This window comes from Bombina bombina, chromosome 6 (assembly GCF_027579735.1).
Source record: "Bombina bombina isolate aBomBom1 chromosome 6, aBomBom1.pri, whole genome shotgun sequence".
NCBI classification, from domain to species: domain Eukaryota; kingdom Metazoa; phylum Chordata; class Amphibia; order Anura; family Bombinatoridae; genus Bombina; species Bombina bombina.
The window spans coordinates 436,388,461-436,410,975 of NC_069504.1; the positions used below are offsets into that span (position 1 = coordinate 436,388,461).

Genomic DNA, 22,515 nt, shown 5'->3' on the forward strand with positions numbered 1-22,515 from the left:
ATGATAAAGTGCCCGCTTTTAAAAAAAAAACCTATTTAAAACAGGGTCACTTTCATTCATGAAAGTTTACATTGCACCGGATTTTACAAATACTTACCTTCTTCTCCTGAAACGCTAGATCGCCAATCCCCCCGCATGCTTCTTCCTGCTGTACTTACACAGCAATGACGAAACCGGCTTCCTCCAATCACGGCGTTGCCTCATCAGATGAATGCTCCTGGGGGGAAACCGTGATTGGTGAGTGCCGGTTTCGTCATTGTTGACGAAGTACAGAGGACCTGCAGGCGTGGTATCGGCGATCCGGCGTTTCAGAAGAAGTATTTGTAAAATCCGGTGCAATGTAAACTTTCATGAATGAAAGTGCCCCTGTTTTTAATCGTTTATTTTAAAAAAACGGGCACTTTATCATGAAAGTGGACATTTACTTTAAATTTGAATTGTGTATTTTTAACCAGGGGGAGCTATTTACATGATCATGGTATTCTAAGCTCCTTTTAAGTAGTTGTAACCTGCTTTAATAATATTTTGAAACCTGCATCAATAGGCACTAATAGCTTTATAATGTGTGTACCAGTATCATGCCTGTATACTGAGATAGTCTTCTGACTCTTCCCACACTGCACCACCCTGCCAAAAGTAATTATGTGCCACACTGCAATAACCCTAACGTTACCATTAACATAAGCCCTACTGCAGGGGTGTCCAAACTTTGCTCTCCAGAGGTTTTGGAACTACATTTCCCATGATGCTCAGCTAGATAAAATGCTGGCTGAGCATCATCGGAAATGTAGTTCCAAAACCTCTGGAGAGCAAAGTTTGGACACCCCTGCCCTACTGCAATCAATCCTAAAAACTGTACTTAACTACTGAAGTGTTATACCACCACTACAATTAATTTTGTAATTGTAACACCTATCTACTACAACTATCCCCAAATTATGTATGACTTTTGGGTGCTACTCCCACCCATGTATTTGCTATAACAAACTTGCCAAACTACAAGATCCCCCAAGCATCACCCTTTCCCCATGACTCTCCACCAAGAAAGGATTTTACTCTTAATTACCCTTCACACATTTGGTACTCTGCCACATGATTAACCCCCACTCATATGGGTCTTTGCCCTTTATAAGCCAAGGGACTCCTATCTAATAAATCTCCTAGTAATTATTTTCCTTTTCTTTCTAATGGTAATGGGAGTAAATGAAATCTCATTCTTACATATGGGAATACATCACCTGGCCACCAGGAGGAGGCAAAGACACCCCAACCAGAGAACTTGACTATCCCTCCTACTTCTCCTGCCAAATTTATTAGATGTAAAACCTCAATGTATAGTTTCTATAAGAAATGGTACAGGAGTAATTGATGTCCTTGTTAATCTCATACTTGTGAGTGTAGAAATAAGCAGACATCGGGTTGCAGGGAAGTTACCTAGCCGCCTACTGTTAGTCAATGATGTACTCCCATATGAGTCCTAAGTTACAGTTTGATAGGACCTAAGTGTTGTGCTCACTGGATCTGCAGCTCTGAGTGGTAAGTGTTTTATTTTCACCTATGCCCCACCATACAGGCTAGTTGCTTTCTTTATGCTATTTGGAAGGCACTTTGGTGTGCAACCTTGGTCATTGCCTCCAGTCATAGAGGGCTAATGCCTGGAAAGTGGAGGGGGACAATGTGTATGGGCATTTGGCTGTGATACCTGTGTGCAGTGTATGATGTCTTAGGGTGGTGTTTATTCCTTTATTTGCCAGAATTAGCCCTTTTACCAATCGCGGTCTACTATACCTGATTTGAGATAAAACCGGAGCCCCTCTGACGGTTCACACCACTGGGGATTGCAAGCGCCATTACATGATTGCCTCATGGCTAGTTAGGCATTAATTACCTTTTCATGCAGCAAAACATTTTGGACATGCGTCCGGCCTCTTTCTCCCGTGCACTGCTACTGCGTCTGCAGTTTGTCTGGTGGTCAGAACACAGGTGCATCTGCTTAAGGTCGGCTCGTCAGGAGGGGTAAGACTCGCCTAACTGGAGCATAAGTGAGTTGTATCTTTGTTGTAGAGAAGTATTTTATTATTATTACTGGCACCATATCTTATTTCTAGTGATTAACCCCTTACATATTGCAGGTGCATTGTTTGGCTTTATTATTGGGGTTATTTGTTTAGTAATAGTGTGCATAATTGGGGTGAAATGGAGCAATCAGAATTTATTGATCAATCTGAAGGAGATCCATCTGAGATGCTTATTGATGCAAATAAATGTTTGTTGTGCAAAGTGAACATTGTGTGTCCACCGGCAATATCTGTTATGCAGTCTTATTCTGCGGTCCCTAGCACTCAAATTACTGTAGCCTCCCTTGGCCCGATTCCTCAGCCTCAGGCGGCAGGTCTTAGTAATCAGGATACTTTATGCCCATCTGCTTCTCCCCCACATTTTAAAAACAGTGTTGTATGCATGCCTGCCCCAATGCCTCAAGGTGGCATGAACTTATTGCCCCCAGACTTCACTTCTCAACTGCAGTCTGCAGTGTCGACAAATTTGCAAGTGCAAGAGGAAAGTTAAATATTGTTCCTCCAAATCTAAAGCCAGCGATTCAGCTTGTGGGGTTTCTGTTGGACAATTGCAACCTTTTGATGGCGACGAATCCTTGTCTTGGTTGGAGGATGAACTTTCATCCTCTGATTCTCCTAGAGAGTCTGACAAGGATGATGAGGATGTTACCTTTAGATTTAAGATGGAAAATTTCGGTATTTGCTAAAGGAAGTACTAAGGACACTGGGTGTAGTGGAATCTAAACCGGCTGAGGATAAACTGGTACAGAAAATAGACATTGTCTTTAAACCCGAGGACAGGACTCCTGATGTTTCCCAAGTCCCTTCCTTGCTAGCCGACATCATGTCCAAGGAGTGGGAAAAGCCTTGGGCTTCATTCTCCCCTTCTCCTTCATTTAAAAGGATTATTCCCTGTTCCTGATACTCACTTGGAATTGTGGAACACTGTCCCAAAGGTAGACAGAGCTATTTCTACCTTAGAGAACCACCATTCCGTTAGAGGACAGTACTTCTTTCAAAGATCCAATAGATAGGAAACTAGAGGGATATCTGAGGAAGGCCATTTTACAAGGAGGGTGTATATTATTGAGTATAGATAGGGGGCGCCATATAGAAAATTTTAAAGAATGGGTGCGTTACTACGTGCTGGGAAAAAACCTTAGAAAAAAGTGTGTGTCTATGTGACAAAATATTTGTTATAAATCACAAGAAATGTTTCAATGCTAAAGTGATATTTGTGATATATCTAAAACTAAAAAAATGTATGCGAATAAATGAACAATTGCAAGAAAAAACGATTGCAAGAAAAAACCAAGTGAAGTTAGTAATAGTAGTGCTTGTATAATCTGGTGATATGATACAATTTAAAAAATAAATGTAAATAATCGAGTGATAAAATACAATGTTTGATAGTTGAAAACTAATGCAAACCCAAAAAGTCCATTGGTGAAACAAAAAAAGTCTTGTGAAAGTTCAATCAACAAGCGAAATCCGTGTGGCGAGGCTGCTTCTCTTGGTGCTGTCGGTGAATCAGAAATCTAAATGGTGAGAAGAAAAAGAGAGCGCCTCATAGTGCAGATATCTCTAAACAGGTAGAAAATTTTGTATAAACCAAAGAGCAGGTACTCACAAGTGGAGTGGCACTTTTCGTTAAAAAAGTGCATACAAGCAGGCTGACATTCTCAGCAGTCAGCACGCTGACCAAAGCAATATGGTGTCGGTCTGTAGGTGTCTCCCGGTCAAAAGACAACTTCCAATTTCCCTCTGTTAGATGCCGTACTTAGTAAGGTGTTTCTTTGTTCCAATTGGGATCGAGACTTTTTAAGCAACAAACAGTGTAAACTCTTAAAAGGCTAAAATTCACGTCTCTTTGCACATAAAAACAAAACTCAGTCCAGGCTGAGTAACTGAGAGAAAGTTTTTTATTTTTGGAGCTGATAACGCGTTTCTCGGCCGTTAGCTCCTGGCCGTTTCATCAGATCAATTACATACATTGTTAACAGGTACATTTAAAAAGGTGTACATATCACCTGATTGGATAAAACAGAACCAATAGGCATATTGGTAACATTGTTGCAAAGAGACGATTTTGTTAGACATTCTTCTAAATGGCTGCGAGGCCAATAAGATACAATTTTTTAAAAGAATAAAAAACAATATAAACTAACTAACTAATTAAGAACACATATCTATATAAAGTATCGAGTGAAAAGTATTGCTAAAAAGCCACATTTAAAATTGTTTAAATAAGTCTGTGACGGAAAAACATTTTTTCGTGATACAAGACAGATTAGTCAATTTGTAAAAAGTCTGCGAGTAACCCAGATTCTTTTTATTCTTGTTTGTTGAAAAAGATGTTGACGCTATCCAAATATATACATGCTAAACGTGTTTGTCAATAGTCTGTGAATATTTGGGAAATGTTTAAAGTAAGAATTTTACTATTGCAGGTCGGTTCTTTTCTTTTGTTCTGGTTTTATGAGTGCTGGTTTTTGTGTTATCGTTTGTTGAAGAGTAGGATCGTATAAGACATCTATAGATGACACATGGCCATTGGATAAACCTATCAATAAGATTGTGGATAATAGAGAAAAAAAATGAATTTTTTTAAATAAAATAGTGGGCAAATCTGACCCAAAATGCATTTAACCTAAAAGAAATGGGGTATAATATGGATCTTTCATTGAACCTAGGAGTAGATTGGAACGTAGTGTTTTGTCTTTTAAAAATAAGTTTTGTGAGTACTAGATACAGACAAGGCTTGAAAACGCCTGAAAAGAATCTATTCTCTGTGCATTTACATGATAGAAAAAAGTGTGGTCAGTAGGGAACAGATGTTTGTAATGATGTGGTGGAGAATGAAAGTCACTAAGACTTCCAATATGTTTATGTGTATAATGTTTATATTTTCAATGATAAAAATATATAACGGACGTCAAAATGCATATGAGACAAGTATACTATCAGTTAAAGGCAGCTAAATCTAAATTGGAGTTGAGGCCTGCTGGATACAAAGTTTTTAGTTTATGTATCCAGAAAGTCTCACGTTGTCTAAGTGAAATCATTCTGTTATAGTCTGTGGAGGGGGGAATAAAGTCTATCGGATAAAATTTAAAAATAGAAGGATTGCCACCATGTTTTCGGAGGCAATGTTCAGGTATACTATGTTTAATAGTGGTCTTTTTACAGTTCTTGCAGTTACGCCAATGCTCCCCCCAGCGTGTTCTGGCCTTTCTGGAGGTGCGACCCACGTATTGCACCCCACAAATGCATTCCAGAACATATATAACATAGCTGGAGACCACCTTTTCAAACCGGCGGTAAGCATTGCCGCTGTGGCAGGAGCTGCTGCCCTTTGATGTTACTTTATTGGTGTTGATTATGGTTGAATCGCCATTGGAGGAGATTCAGGACCATATTCAGGCTCTCAAGACGGCTAAGTCATTAATTTGTGGTGCAATAATCCAAATTGTATGTATCAATGCTAAAAATACTAGTCTTGCCATATTAGCAGGAGTGTTCTTTGGTTGAAGTCCTGGTCTGCCGATATGGTTTGACACTTTTGTTCAGATGTGCAAACCTGTCACTAGATGTATCTATCATAAGGTGTTGAAGGTTTATCTATCTTGGTGTGCTGAACATGGATTCTCTTGGCAAGAATGTAAGAATTCCACATATTCTTCACTCCCTTCAGGAGGGACTTGAAAAAGGTTCCATTAAGGGCCAAATATTGGCTCTTTCAGATTTTTGCATAGAAAGTTGGCACAGTTGCCTGATTTTCAATCCTTTGTTCAGGCTTTGGTTAGAATCAGACCAGTTTTCACACCAATGTAGCCACCAATCAGCAAGTGCTACCTAGGGTGTTGAACCAAAAAATGGGCCCTCTCCTAAGCTTACATCCTTGTGTTTTCAAATAAAGATACCAAGAAAACGAAGAAAAAATGATAATAGGAGTAAATTAGAAAGTTGCTTAAAATTGCATGCTCTGTCTGAATCATGAAAGAAAACAATTAGGTTTAATATCCCTTTAAGTTGCTTTCTTGGAGGGTTTTATTTTTTTTTTCAAAACCAAGCTTTATTGATCAAGTATAAATAACATTAACAACAATTGAAGTTACATCTGGCGATAGGTTCTTCTGCTTAGATTAAGTGAAGTGAACTTAATTACTTTAAAGTCCATATCTGTTCTTTGCCAACATGACTCCAAAGAGCTTGTAATCATAAAAGTCAATTTTTCTCTTTTTTCTCGGAAAAAGGTATAACTCAACAATAAAAATAATTCCCAGTGCCTCAAAGTCCCTTGATATTAGTTATCTTGTACAATTATCCTCTCAGAGAAAAGAGAAGTATAGCCTTAGGAAGGTAAGAAAATAATCTGGAGGGGAGGGGAAAGGAAAAAAAATAAATTAGAAATTTCAACAGTTGCGCATGGCCGTGTGCCTGAGTGTCACAAAACTCCCTAATTAGATCGGTGTTCCCTTCCATTGTGCCATCATCATCTCATAGATCTCTATTTGGTATGTTTTAAGGTAGTGCAGTTTTTCTAGGGCAAGCAGGTCAGTCACAAAAGTACGCCAGTCCGAGATTGTGGGGATGTCGGTTGACTTCCACCTTCTAGGTATCAATCGCTTTGCTCCTGTGAGCATTATTAATAAGAGAGATTGTTTGTGTATGTTTTGGATCTTGGGAAGATTTAAGAAGAGGAGTGCCTCCGGGGAGGCAGGGACCCCCATTTGCAAAATATCAGACATTTGTCTGAAGATATTCGCCCAGAAGCCGTTCAGGGCCGGGCATGACCACCATATATGTATGGGTGTCCCCTCACCCCCGCAGCCCCTCCAGCACAAGGGGCTAGTCACAGGGTATAGGCAGTGCAATTTTTTTGGTGTGAGATACCATCTGCACTGAAGTTTCAGATGGATCTCTTGTACTGTCGCTGAGATAGAGGAGCGTTTGATCAGCCTGAATGCCCTGTGCCATTCTTCTTGTTCGTATTCCCTGCCGAGTTCTTTGTGCCAGGTCAGTGTGTATGTGGGGAGAGGGTGGTCTGGGGGGACTGTAAGTAGTTTATAAATAAGGGAGATCAGCCGTTTTTGAGGAGTGCTAGAGATACAAAGTCGTTCACAGGGAGTTTGGTCTCTTGCCAATTGTTTTTTATGTTTGTGGTGTGTAATATAATGTAAGAATTGGTTGTATCTCAGCCATGAGGAAAAGATATGGTTATTTATCTCCGACATTTGGTGCTGTGACTTAAATTTCCCATTCTCTATCGCATTGTATAGGCAGCCCTCTTTTAGGGAGTATGCTATGCGTTGCCTTGTCCCTAGTGCGTGGTATGGTAGGAGCGGGTTTTCAAATATTGGGAGTAGGGGGGAAAACCTTGAAGTGATATGTATGCTGGTAGAGGCTATCCTATCCCATTCCGTAAAGATCTCTTTTAGGATTGGATATTTGTGCAGTATTTTGGGGCGATGTGCTGCTGGTGTCCAAGCCAGTGTGCCTACGTTATTGAGTCCCAAGATCTTATTGTCTATTTTAACCCAGGTTTTATTGTCCTCATTTTTGGACCATTCTACTATATGCTGTAGTATGATAGCCCTATTGTATGCCTTCAAGTCCGGGAAGCCCAGCCCCCCTCTATCCCTTGGGAGATACATGGTCTTTCGTGGTATACGGGGCTTTGTGCCCCTCCATACAAATTGCTCCAGGGCGCCTTGCAGTTGAGCTAGGTAGTCCCTGGTAATGCTGTAATCACCGCTTGCATGATGTATAGGATCCGTGGCAAAATATTCATCTTAATGATTCCTATTTTGCCAAGCCAGGATAACGGTTTGTTCTTCCATGACGAGAGATCTCCAACTATCTCTTCTTTTAGTTTTAGATAATTGACCTTGAACAGGTCTTGGTGTTTGTATGGGATATGTATGCCCAGATAGCGTAGGTTTGTTGTAGAGATCGGGATCCCATAATCCATATGGAGCATATCTACTTGCTCCGTTGGAGCGGTAATATTCAAAAGTTCAGACTTCCCCAGATTGAGGTGGAAGTTCGAGACTGTGCCATATAAGTCCAGTTCCTTAAGGAGTTCTGGTACTGATGTATCTATGCTTGTGAGAGTGTACAGAACATCATCAGCATAGAGTGCCTGTTTGTGTTCCGCATCACCTACCTTAATGCCCTTAATCCTATCATTTTGTCTGACTCTGTGTGCTAAGGCCTCAATGGATAATGCAAATAGGAGCGGAGACAGGGGGCACCCCTGCCTCGTTCCATTTGTTATGTGGAATGTGTTCGATAGTGAACCATTCACCCTCACACGTGCGCAAGCGGAGGAGTACAGGGCAAACACCATATTTAGGAAGGGCTCCCCAAAATTCATTGATTCCATCACCCGACGCAGAAAAGGCCAGCCGACGTGGTCGAAGGCCTTCTCCGCGTCGGTGGAAAAGAGAGCCATGGGCGCGCCCTCGGCTCTCGCATAGCTGATCAGTTGCAGAACCTTGGTGGTATTATCTCGGGCCTCTCTGCCCGGTATAAATCCGACCTGATCTGGGGATACCAAATTTGGGAGATAGATATTTAGTCGATTTGCTAGGATTTTGGCCAATATCTTTACATCAGTATTTAGTAGGGAAATGGGTCTGAAATTTGCTGGGGTGGTGGGTTCTTTTCCTGGTTTGGGGATGATTGTAATATGCGCTTCTAGCATAGTTTTTGACAATTTAGGGTCATCTCTCAAATCATTAAATAGTTGTAGTATGTGTGGGGCTAGCTCCGGGAGATATTTCTTATAATACCTAGGAGTAAGGCCGTCCGGGCCTGGACATTTCCCCCCAGGGAGGTCTTTAATCGCCTTAGATAGCTCATCTAATGTTATTTGGGCATTCAGTGTGTTCACCTCAGGTTCGGACAGTCGGGGTAAGTGTAAGTCAGATAAATAGTCCCGTATTCGGTTTTCATTTTGGATATGCAGTTCTTCTGCTGTATGTACATTGTCCGTTGTCTGTGTCAGGTTATACAGTTTACTGTAATATGAGTGGAAAGTTTCTGCTATCTGCTTAGTACTCTCTACTTTAGAACCGTCTTTGGAAGTCAGGGAGTGTATGTACATTTTTAGTTGTGTTCTACGAATCGATCTAGCCAGCAGTTTGCCAGGTTTATTTCCCCCTTCATGATATCTTTGTTTAGTCTTAAGTAAGCGCGTTTGAAAAGCCGCCATCAGATGATTATTTAGGTCTTTTTTAGCTTCCATAAGAAGGTTTTTTGTGGTCTGGGACGTTATGTCTCGTTTATGTGCAGCTTCCAATGCTGTTATCTTTTGGAGTAGATTGGTGTGTTTGTCTCTATATTGTCTAATTAATCTGGCCTTATGTTTAAGGAGTTCTCCACGAACCACGCATTTGTGCACTTCCCAAGGGATTAGTCGTGTTGTACCTGACGGGTCATTTAGAGAGAAATATTTTGTTAATGATTTACGTATGTCATCAGCTATCAAAGGGGTTTCAAGTAGGGAGTCATCTAGTCTCCATATATATGCTGTCATTGGGATGTCAGGCCACTCTATGTTGCAGATAACCGGCGCATGGTCCGACCAGGTGATTGAACCTATAGTTGCATCGGCCACCATGTCTAGTCCTGTCGAGTCCGTGAAGAAGTAATCTATGCGGGAGTATTTGTTGTGTGGGGCAGAATAATAGGTATAGTCACGTTGTGTTGGGTGTATTGTCCTCCAAACATCATGGAGTTGTACGTCAATAAGGGTGGTCTTAATGGCTTTGATTGTCTTATTAGGGACGTTGGATATCCCATTAGAGGTGTCAAGTTGCGGGTCTATAGGGACATTAAAGTCTCCGGCCACAAATACAGGCCCTTTTGAGTGGTCAAGCAGTGTTTTGAGCGCTTTTTTAATAAATTGGTGTTGTGTCACATTAGGGGCATACATACAAACAAGGGTGATTGAATGACCATAAAGTGAGCCCCTCACTAGCAGGTATCGGCCATCTGTATCTTTTTCGACCTGTGCTAATTGGAAGGGTACTGCTCTATGTATCAATATGCCCACCCCCCCTTTCTTTTCTGTGCCTGATGAAAAGTATGCAGTGGTGTATGTGCTGTCAGACCATCTTGGTTCCCTGTTCCTACGGAAATGCGTCTCCTGTATAAAAAGTATTTGACTATTTAGGCGCTGTAAATCTTTTAAAGCTATCGAACGCTTGCCGGGGCTATTAAGCCCCTTCGCGTTTATGGACATCATTGTGAGGTAGTGTGAGCTAAACTTGCTTGTTTTACTAGCCATGTTATTAAAATAAGGAGAAAAAAAAAAAAAAAAAAAAGGAACAAAAAACACAAAGAGGAGTAATTGAGCGTTTGGAGGAGAAGTATTGAGTCTAAAGGAGATTTGAAGGGCAAAGGAAAAGAGGCAACCAAGAAAAGGCGCTTTATGTAGATGCCCGACACCAGGGGCAGAGAGAATACAGAAAGAAGATAGTAGGATGATTCACACAATAAAATTGGTGTCTATTGGGGTTGTAACCCCAGGACAGATAACTTTCTGAGTGCATACTATTGTTCTCAGCGGAGGGAAATCCCCCCGTCAAGATACAGTTACATTCAACGGTAATAACAAAACTATTAATAATACATGTGGGAAGATGGTAAGTAGTGCGATTAGTGAAGTCTAAATTGGATAAGGCATGAGGAAGGGAAGGGGGAAAAAAGGGGGTTGACATGGGGGTGGGGGTGATGGGAAGAGTGGGAACAAATGATTTTACTCCCTGCAGCAGGGGTGACCACACCAATTGTAATAAATGGATCTGAAATGTATAGCAACTTGGGGGGTATGGTGAGTGTTTCTGGCGCGTTAGAGGTAGAGAGGTGTGCGTGAATTAGGATAGCTATCTTATGTTAATCTAACGCCTAGAGTTGGAGTAAAGGTGCATAAGGTCTTAGTTATTTCACCTCTTGTGACTGATGCAAACTGTAAGAGCTATAGGCAGGTCTGGTATATTCTATTAAAGATGTGCTCGTGAGCACTCAGAAGGTGGGCGCATCAGTTAGAGTAAAAGATGTTGCTAGAGGTAGGTGGTAGAGAAGGAAGTACTGGGAAATGGGGGAGTGGGGGGGGAGGGGGAGGGGGGAGAAAGGTTAAGATATATTATCGCTTCACTATTTGGATGAAATTTCCCATTGTAAACCAACATTTGAGCAAAATTATGAAACAAAACTATTTATAGGCGTGCCTGATTAATAGGCCTGGCATAGTAAACATAAATGGGTGTACATTCAACATTATAACAACAAATAACATCTAAACTGAATGGAGGAAAATTAAATTCACACGTATGCAACCCAGTAATAGGTAGCATAATTATTAAAGAAAAAGGATACAGTTGTAAGTTTAGTTATGCTGTCGAAGCCCAAAATAGTTATTATTCAGGCAGTTTGTCTTTCAGCAGCAGTATTAATTTTAATCAAAACTGAGTGTCTTCCTTAATCCGGCTGGGCAGGGGTTTCCTTGTTTTGCTGCACGGGAGATTCCAAGTTGTCCCCGTTAATGGAGAGTGCTGAGTAAAAGGCTGGTAGGTCTCCTCCAGGTCTGTAGACTGCTGTTCTGTTGTTGTATGTGGCTATTAATGAAACTGGAAAGCCCCAGCGGTACTGCACTTTGTAGTCTCTGAGAGTTTGAGTAATGTGGCCTAATTCTCTCCGTTTCTGTAACGTTATTGGCAAGATATCTGAAAACAGCTGAATCTCTTCGCCCGCATGCATGATGACCTGCTTAGCTCTGGCGTGCTTAAGGATATTTTCTTTGTCCTTAAAATTAAGGAACCTTATTATTATGTCTCTGGGTGGGGCTTTTGGCGGGGGTCGTGGTCTTAAGGCCCTATGTGCCCTTTCCATGACTATATCAGGGGAATCCGGTGTATCTTTGATGGTTCTAAAAAGACTCTGTAGATAGCCCTCAATAGCAGGAGGGTGAATAGTCTCAGTGACACCCCTAACTCTTATATTGTTCCTACGGCAACGATTTTCTAATTCCTCCATTTTCTCTGATAGGAGCTGTATAGTAGTTTGTTGCTGAAGTATGTCCCTGCTATTATCTTGGGCTACGCTAGCTGTTGCTATGTGGTCTTGCTCTATTTTGGTGACCCTGCTATCCAATGCAGACATGTCTTTTTTAAGGTCTCCAAAGAGACTGCGCATCTCCTGCAGGACACCCTGTATGTCCTCTTTGGATGATAGATGTTGGAGGTCACTTTTAGTTAGGGGTTGGGTGTAATCCTCTGTGTGTGCTGTTTGTGCACTGCTAGGATGGGAGTGCTGGTCTGCTTCCATGTTATTTATTTGTGGGGTAGAAGTGTTGTCTAGCTGTTTAAGATAACGGCTTAGCGGCCTAGCAGTGATGTTTTTCTCCGCTTTATGTGGCTTTTTATTAGGCATTCCCTTTAGGAGAAACTCGTGCCTAAGTAGTAAGGTTTATTGCGTTTATATTAGCCCCTCTTTTATATGTGGGTATTAGGGACTATTTATATATAGCAAGTTCCATTTGCATACAGTTTTTCACAGAAGTAGAACAACACTGGGGCTATATTGTAAAATATAGTTGTGGATGCTTTCCAAAGTTTTACTACCCCGTGCCAAATGTGAGAAAGACTATGCAGTTTGTATGGCACTAAGAAGCGCAGCTTCAGTCACAAGTCCCCAGCTGTGTTGCACTCACCAGCATATTATAAGGTCCGTGCTTACGGGAGACTGACAGTAATCTCACCACTGCCGCGCTGCTCAGAATCGGCTCCTGCTGCTATGCCCGGTCGGATAACTCCGTAGCCACGTGGGTGCTCTCTCTCTAGCAGGGCAGTCGCTCCGCTTCTACAGCGATCAATTCACCACGTGTAGGTTATTAGGGTGCGGGTCGCTAGATAGGTCAGAGTTACAAGCAGAGTCTAGTGCCCAATTGTTACGGCTATCGGACTCACGATGCTCCGCTGTTTTTGTATGTTGCGGCCCTCTATGTTTCCGGTCTCCCCCTGCTGCGTGTATGGCGCTGTCTTCCACTTCTTTGTCTTTAAGTCCACTTGTTGTAAAGTTTCGCTCGGCTTTTTAGGGTCAGGCCAATCACATATGTATGTAGTTAGCAGATATGCTAAAAAAAAAAACATTTTATACCGAATATTATATTATTATCTTTTCTTGGGATTAGGAGCTCAGTTAGTACCCAGCCATCCGCCTGCGTGGCCAAACTCCGCCCCCCGGAGGGTTTTATTTTTATTTGCAATTTCTTCAGCTCGAATAGTTTAGAAGTTGCTGGTGCTTCAGTGTGCTCCTTACTTAGTGCTCACCAGGATAAGGCTGTGTTGAGAACTAGATCAGGCTTTCTGCCTAAGGTAGTGTCGACAGACAATATAAATCAGTAGATTGTTGTGTCGTCTTTGTGTCCTAATCCCAATTCCTCTAAGGAAAGATTGTTACACAACTTGGATGTGGTAAGGGCGTTAAAGCTTTACCTCCATGCTACCAAGGATTTTTGCCAGTTGTCAAGTTAGTTTGTACTTTTCTCTGGTAAGGGCAAGGGCCAGAAGGCTACTGCTGTTTCCTTGTCCTCTTGGCTGAGAAATCTAATTCAAATGGCTTTTATAGAGGCAGGTCATCAGCCTCCGGCTTGTATTATGGCTCATTCCACTTGTTCAGTATCTACAGCCTGGGCCCTCAAGAATGAGGCTTCAGTGAAACAGATCTGCAAAGCTGCAACCTGGTCTTTACTTCATACATTCAAAAATTTTTACCAGTTTGAAGTTTTTGCCTCAGCAGATGCTTCTTTTGGCAGGAAGATTCTGTAGGCTGTGGTGCCCAACAACTAGGTAACGGCCTTGCCTGTTTATCCCGTCCTTGTTATTTGTGGACTTCACAGCTTGGATACAGATTCCCATATGTAAGAATTGGATTTTGTGGACTCTTACTACTATTAAAAAGAAAACAAAATGTATTCTTACCTGATAAATTATTTTCTTTCTTGGTAGTGAGAGTCCACAAACCCACGCTTTTTTATGGCGGCAGTCCTAGTTCCCCTGTTCACCTCTTCACTCCTGTTATTTCACTTGTTTCCCCATCTTTGGATATGAACTACTGGGAAGGAAGGAGAAGTAGGAGGGATAGTTAAGTGCTCTGATTGAGTTGTCTTTGCCTCCTCCTGGTGGCCATATGTAAGAATTGGATTTTGTGGACTCTCACTACCAAGAAAGAGAAGAATTTATCAGGTAAAAATTAATTTTTTTATGTTCTACATATCTCCAAAGGATTAAATCCCAAAATAGCGTACCATCCAAATAATTCCTCATAACCAACACCATGTGGTCAATTTACTAATGTGCGAGTGGACATGATATGATGTAGCGTATCATGTCCGCTGCACATTGATAAATGCCACTGTCAGCATTTATCATTGCACCAGCAGTTCTTGTGAACTGCTGATGCAATACCGCCCCCTGAAGATTCGTGGCCAATCGACTGTGAGCAGGGGGTGTCAATCAACCCGATCGTATCCGATCGGGTTGATTTCTGTCTGCTGCCTCAGAGCAGGCGGACAGATTATGGAGCACCACTGCTTCATAACTTCTGTTTCCGGTGAGCCTGAAGGTTCGCCAGAAACACGGGGCATCAAGCTCCATACGGAGCTTGATAAATTGACCCCCATGCCTCCACAAGTAATCCTAATGATTGGCCCACAAAAAACCATTGGTAACCTTTCTCCTATGCAACCCCCTCTCCCATAGCAAATAACTTTACAATAACAAACCACTAAATTATACAAAAAATACATACTTTACTTTTTTTTTAAAACACTAAAAAAACTTACTCTTATTTCGTTGATGTAATTTTGATTGCTCTCTAGTCATTTCTCATAAGCCGCAACAGGTGCTATACTTGCTGATTCAAAAAAATATTCTGGTTGTTCTAAGAGTTTTTTCCTCTGTTTGTACAAAACTTATAATCCGGTTAACCAATCAGGATTGTGGATGGGCACTCTGCTCACTCTTCTGATTGATAAATGTGATTATGTTGTTTGAAAGTGACATAAAAGGCTCCATTTATCATAGGTCTGGTGCACATGTTTCGCTGAGAGTTATCTGCATTTAACATTGCACAAACATTGCACAGTGCCGCCCCCTGCTCGCTGGCGGCCAGTCAGTCATCCTGATTGGCTCGGGATAATTTCAATCCGCCACCTTTTAGGTGGTAGACAAGTTAAGTAGCAGCGGTCTTTACTACTTGACTTTACTACTTAGCTATTGTTTTTGGCAAGCCTGAAAAGCCGTGACCCTGAAGCTGCTTTTGAAGCTTGATAAATGGAGCCCATAACCCCAACTTTTTCTGTCATTATTCAGATTGAGCATACAATTTAAATAACTTTTCAGATAACTTCTATTATCAACTATGCTTCATTATCTTGGTATCATTTGTTGAAAAAGCAGAAATGCACTACTAGGAGCTAGTTGAACATATCAGGTGAGCCAATAGCAAGAGGCATACATGTGCAGCCACCAATCAACAGCTAGCTCCCAGTAGCCCCCGTATTGCTGCTCCTGAGCCTACCTAGGTATGTTTTTCAACAAACGATACCAATAGATCAAAGCAAACTAGATAATAGGAGTAAATTGGAACACTGATTAAAATTGCATGCTCTGAATCATGAAAGTTTAGTTTTGACTAAAAAACTAAATAAACTATATGTTATTGTATATTTTTCTTCACATAACATTTAGAGCTAATTACATTTTCTTGAAATAATCACAAAACCATATTATTTTGTAAATGAAAGTAACTTTTTAAATCTATTTTAGGCTTTTTTAGTTGGCATAGTTGTCCCTGATGCAGAGGTAATGCCAGGATGGGCCAAGAAGAAAGGGTTTGAGGGATCATTTAGAGAACTCTGCAACGATATAGTATGTATAACATGTTAACAATACAATTGCCACATTTATTTTACAAATATTTTGCTAAATCCAAATGTGTTCATTATCAAATTTATAAAACGTTATTGTTTTAATTCAGGAATTTAAAAAAGCAATTATGGATGACATGGTGAGATTAGGAAAAGAGAGTGGCCTGCATTCTTTTGAGCAGGTAAGGATAAAAAGTATTTTGAAATATATATGCTTTCAATGAAAATACATAAATGCTACTATATTTGCATCCATTCATATGCATTAAACCTCTGTGGAACATTGACTATTAGATGGTGAGTTGTGATGAGTTTATCAGTTATAGTAAATGTTTGTAGCCTTGTCAACGTACATCTTCGCTTGTAGTACTTTCCATAACCATGTTTCTATATAGAAATATTATGCTTTGTAATTCTAGATAATGGGCAAATAGAACTGTAAATTCAATTTCCCAATTTTACATATAGATATTCTTGGTTATCATCTGTATTCTCAGTATTACAATCTCCTCTTACTCTTGGTTATTTGTGCTGGGACATGACATTTGATTTAACGGGCTGTGACAGTATAGGCAGCTGTTTGCTGGGATAGGCCAGTGGAGTTTAATTTAGATGTGGTTTGAGGAACTGGGACAGAGGAGGATATTGTTAATTGTAGTGGAAGGTGACAGGTTCATTGTATTTATCTGGGGGATGTATTAATATGCGGCATCAGTTCTTTGTGCTCCTCTGCTTTTTAATTTTTGTCTAGTTAAAAACAGTGATGTGATAACTAAAAAAAGTCTGTGAGAGAATGAAACAAATAATGGTTGTGGTCATAGGATACTACATTGTGCTATATTCTATAAATGTAAAATCTATCAATATTACTTGTAAGATAATAGAGCATAAGGAGTCTCTAAATGAGGTGTGCAATTGATTGATAGAAACCAATCCTGGATATCAAGATGATCCTAGAACAGCAGATCACTCATACGGTCAGGTAGCACTCTTGGAAGTAGGAACAACAAGAAGAATCTGTGTGAGCAGAAAACAGAGGCGCCTTATGGGACAGTATCGTCCAACAACAGAAGAGCAAAGTTAGCAAAGCAGCCCAAAGCGGGGGTACTAACAAATGTAGGGGCATAAACGTATGCCTCACAGCGCAGGATGGGACCTTTGGTCGCCCGACAGACAAGTACACTGAACCTGCACGTGGAATCCAAGAACCAATCATCAGCAACTTGCGGGACCACGTCACGATGGGAGATGTCTGTAAAGTAACCAGTGACCAGCCTCGGCAGTAAGATAGTCAGGTCAGCGAACCAACCGTAAACATCAGACGTAGAGCAGGTGATAAAAAACTCTGAACAGGTCGTTTCATCAGGCTTATACTAAACAATGCAGACCGTCTCTACTTAACAGGAAAGTGGACCTATCACAAACCACCCTACATGCACACCCCTCTCTCCTCCAATTGGGAGGATCCGACGCGAGGCGTCACATAGGCCAATCACTTGCATCCTATAAACGAATGAAGGGTGTGCAGGCAGCATGAGCTGCAATAGGAAGAGTTACCAAACAGAAAATAATAATAATAATAGACTCGGAGTGGAACGAATGTACCAAATGTAAATCTAATATAAACACTATCGTTAAAACGTAATAGAGTCACAGTAGGACCTGATATGCACAAAAGATATACAAGGATTTTGCATGACATCAAGTATGTAATCAGAACATTGGGAGACAAATAACAAAAATATATATATGTACATATCAATTGCAGATGATATAGACCCAAATGAATATTAAAAAATAAAAATAAATATTCAACTGGATATAAGAATGCATATATCACAATAACAGTGGGAACACAAAATTCAGTGTACTAAACAAAACAAATCATAGCAGAGTAAGGACAAAATATGATTAATGTACTAAACAACAAACGGATCATAACAAAGTAATGACAGAATTTGATATAAACACTAAATATAATATTCAATCAGTAGAAATGTCACTGGCAAACACTAAAAATATATATCATAAATTCATATATTGAAATGGTGAATATACAAATTAATAGAACCTTAATATTGTATATATTTTATAACTTTTAATTCCAATAAACTTCCGAGTTTTTTATCACCTGCTCTACGCCTGATGTTTATGGTTGGTTCGCTGACCTGTCTATCTTACTGCCGAGGCTGGTGACTGGTTACTTTACAGACATCTCCCATCGTGACATGGTCCCGCAAGTTGCTGCTGATTGGTTCTTGGATTCCACGTGCAGGTTCAGTGTGCTTGTCTGTCAGGCGACCAAAGGTCCCGTCCTGCGATGTGAGGCATACATTTATGCGCTACATTTGTGAGTACCCCCGCTTTGGGCTGCTTTGCTAACTTTGCTCTTCTGTTGTTGGACGATACTGTCCCATAAGGCGCCTCTGTTTTCTGCTCACACAGATTCTTCTCAATATTACTTGTGAGCTGCTTGGATAGGATATTGCTCTATGTGTCTACAATTTTTTTTGTATAATGTTTATCATGTTTTTTTAGAGTTACTTGATTTTGACCTCTTTTCTTTTATAGGTGAAAGCAATCCACATCCACACAGAAATGTTCTCAGTTCAAAATGGTTTATTGACTCCAACACTAAAGGCTAAACGACCTGAATTAAGAGATTTCTTCAAAAAGCAGATAGAAGAGCTTTACAAGAGTGTTTCGGTGTAAAGCACATTAGTAAATATTTATGACGATGAACCTCACCATTAAAATTTACATGATATGCATCCATGGTATTCAAAATAATTTGGACTTGGGTCTCTTTTTCCTGTTTTTTTATCCATATTTTGTTGCAATGCTTGGAATGTAAAAAAAAGCAAAGAAAGACACAAAGAATTTTTAACCTCAATATTGTTTTAAAGTACTAGTAGCATGACTTTGAAACGATATTTATATAAAATCAGCCTAAAGATTAAAATAAATTACTACAATAACCCAACAAATCCTCAAAAAGAACACTTTTTTATTGTTATGTTTTTTTTTCTTTTAAGAAATAAAAAATGAAATATCTTAATTTTGTTGGGAAACAAATAAAACATGACCGATTAATGTATCATATGATGTTATTAGGGCATTACAGTCCTTTTTATATTAGAATAATCTTGCATAAACTGTAGAATGTGAAATAGTAAAAAATAATTTTGAATAAAAAAACAACAACTTAAAAAGGTAATTATTTAGATTACTTATTTTCTGTTTTCTTTATTTCGTCAAATTTGGAAATGTGTGTGCATGGATATTGTATGGAATCTTCTTGTATATTATAGAGATATGCTTTGCAATGAAAATGTCATTTTACTTTAAGCCTTATTGGAAAACCATTCATTGTCATGCAAGCAAATATTTGTATAATGTTTACATAAAATTGTGTGTACAAACACAATTTACTAGAATTAGATATCCCTTTACTCTCTGGTTTAGTAATCTGTTGTGAACTATTAATAAAATTGTAGTTAATAATAGTGTGGCTCATAAAGATGTACAACCTTTCCACAAAGTATTATTTAAAATAAGCAATATGTCTTATAACCTTCCCTGTTTGTTATTTTTATTATAGAGTACAGTAGAAAAAAAAATCATAATTATGATGTCTCTTTATGGTGATAAAATAATAATATTAAATTAAGACATCACAACATTTTTAAAAAAGTTTTCATTTATGTAATTTGGATATGATTTTCTGTTAACTTTTAACATCTATAAGAGGCTGACAAATTTTATGACCCAGCAAGTATACTGAGTAGTCACCCACACATTTAAGGAGTCAGAGGAGAGTGTTTTTATATGTAGTATCATTTAAAATGTTATTGATAAAAAGACAATTATGTTAATTTTCATTTTAGTGAGAATGAATTATTGATAATTTTTAAGGCGTCTTTAAATGTACCATGTAGAATATTTTTACAACATTACTAGATTTATGTATAATATATATAAATATGTACAGTAATTTAAAAAGTATAGTTTTTAAACACATCCACACCTATAAATGTTATAGCAGCCACCTTTTCCATATGGTATTTAGGACAGTGATCAAGATGATCTATGTAATGAGTTCAGATCCTCAGTCTTCGAGCATCATCTTGCTTCACAGATATTGTTTTGCACAGTCTGTTAAGTACTCTAGTATATCATATGGGAAAGTGGTTTTGTAGACTTTTTCTAGCCCATACAAGACCTGTAAGGATTAACATTCTGTAGGTCCTGAGCACACCATATTGGTCTAGATTACAAGTGGAGCGATATTTAATGCTCTTGCTGAAACGTAAACTTTGTTAGATGGAGGCTTTTTGTGCTTGTAGGGTAGCGTGCGTATTATGAGTTGAAAGTAAAAAGATTGGGTGTGAGCAAAACCTGACGAGCGCTAACTAAATATCACAACTGCTTTAACTTCTTCTCCCCATAAGAAGTCAATGGAGAGTGCAAACTGAAAAATACCCTAGTTCCTATACTCGCACACTAACCCGACAGGAGTTATGAATATTTCACATTCCAATGTTCTTCACATACAGAACAATGTCCTTTTTATTGTAAATACATATATATATATATATATATATATATATATATATATATATATATATATATATATATATATATATATTCCACAAAGAAAATGCACTCTCAGGTCTTGTGAAAAAAAATTCAAATTTAATAAAACGTTTTCGTGGGACAACTTCCCCTTCACCAGCATAACAACAAATAATCACAGTCAAACTTAAATAGGCAAGTGAGAAAACAGAATATATCACACACCTGTGTATGCACTCAGTAACGCCAAAATTACCCTGTTTGGAACGCAAGCCATGCGTTCCAATAGCATCCCCTAACCGGAAGTGATCTAACACTTTGTTACTTCCGGTGTGTGTCTGTGTTGTACCTTTTGTAATCAAATACACCTTATATGTTCCTAATAATTTGCCTTAGCATGATATCTATAGGGTGTTATACTAACCCTAGTCGTTGGTTCAATGTGTTACCAGGATATAAACTTAACCTGTTTCGTCTTGGGATCACTGTGTAAATGAGTGATAGTGCATCGCATTACGTACCGCCCACTTCTGTGTCCATTCTTGTGTGACCCACATGTGTTGCATTCCAACTTGTGAAGCATCAGGAAATGACGTGGTGTGTCACTTCTGGTATTCGAGCCATACGTATATTATTGTATGCCGCATATGGGGAATTTAACCCTCAAACGCCCATCGTTTTTATATGTGTTAAACACAAATCACTATGTCTTTCTCAATGGGCAATATTTTACCCAATATATGAAAAAATGTCTCACTCTCTGTGTAGTGCCCATAGTGCTCACTAAGTATAGGATTCTGTTTTAGACTAAGGAGTAGTATTATGTGCCAATGTGTATAAGTCCCTGTATCTTAGAGACTGTGTTAGAAACCATCCAACTATGTCCTTTTTGCACTTGAACCAGCAACTAATGTATCTTTTACATCTAAGTGCAGTATCATATTTTATAAGCTGTATTGCAGACTCGGTATTAAGGTAAAATTAAAACATAAAAAATAAAGGATTATTTTTTAAAACATAAAACGAAAATAAAACAGACCAGAGATTGCTAAAAAATCAAGAAGTAACTTGGTTGCAGCAATAATAACTACTTTCCTTTTCCCCTTTTTGTGAGAAATCTAACGCCTAGATTTAGAGTTTTGCGGCCAAAGGGGTGGGTTAGCTACGCGTGGTTTTTTTCCCCCGCACCTTTTAAACAACGCTGGTATTTAGAGTTCTTTGAAGGGCTGCGTTAGGCTCCAAAAAGGGAGCGTAGAGGCATATTTACCGCCACTTCAACCCTAAATAGCGTTGCTTACGGACGCGGCCAGCTTCAAAAACATGCTTGTGCACGATTCCCCCATAGGAAACAATGGGGCAGTTTGAGCTGAAAAAAAACAAAAAAGCAGCGTTCAGCTCCTAACGCAGCCTCATTGTTTCCTATGGGGAAACACTTCCTAAGTCTGCACCTAACACCCTAACATGAACCCCGAGTCTAAACACCCCTAACCTTACACTTATTAACCCCTAATCTGCTGCCCCCGCTATCGCTGACACCTGCATTACATTTTTAACCCCTAATCTGCCGCTCCGTACACCGCCGCAACCTACATTATAGCTATGTACCCCTAATCTACCTACCTACACTTATTAACCCCTAATCTGCTGACCGGACCTCGCCACCACTATAATAAATGTATTAACCCCTAAACTGCTGCACTCCCGACTCAAAAACCCTATAATAAATAGTATTAACCCCTAATCTGCCCTCCCTAACATCGCTGACACCTAACTTCAAGTATTAACCCCTAATCTGCCGACTGGACCTCACCGCTACTATAATAAATGTATTAACCCCTAAAGCTAAGTCTAACCCTAACACTAACACCCCCCTAAGTTAAATATAATTTAAATCTAACGAAATAAAATAAATCTTATTAAATAAATGATTCCTATTTAAAGCTA

At 39.5% G+C, this 22,515-nt stretch overlaps 1 protein-coding gene across 2 annotated transcripts in view; it reads left to right on the forward strand.

Annotated features, from left to right (window-relative positions):
- ACSL6 (acyl-CoA synthetase long chain family member 6) overlaps positions 1 to 19,213 on the forward strand; it is a 166,892-nt gene extending 147,679 nt beyond the window's left edge. For both annotated transcript variants that reach the window (XM_053717195.1, XM_053717194.1), the window contains exons 18-20: positions 15,896 to 15,997; positions 16,107 to 16,178; positions 18,568 to 19,213. In XM_053717195.1, the coding sequence (XP_053573170.1) occupies positions 15,896 to 15,997; positions 16,107 to 16,178; positions 18,568 to 18,708 (315 nt within the window). In that variant the 3' untranslated portion in view covers positions 18,709 to 19,213. The remainder of the gene's footprint in view (positions 1 to 15,895; positions 15,998 to 16,106; positions 16,179 to 18,567) is intronic.
- The last annotated feature ends 3,302 nt before the right edge of the window (positions 19,214 to 22,515 follow it).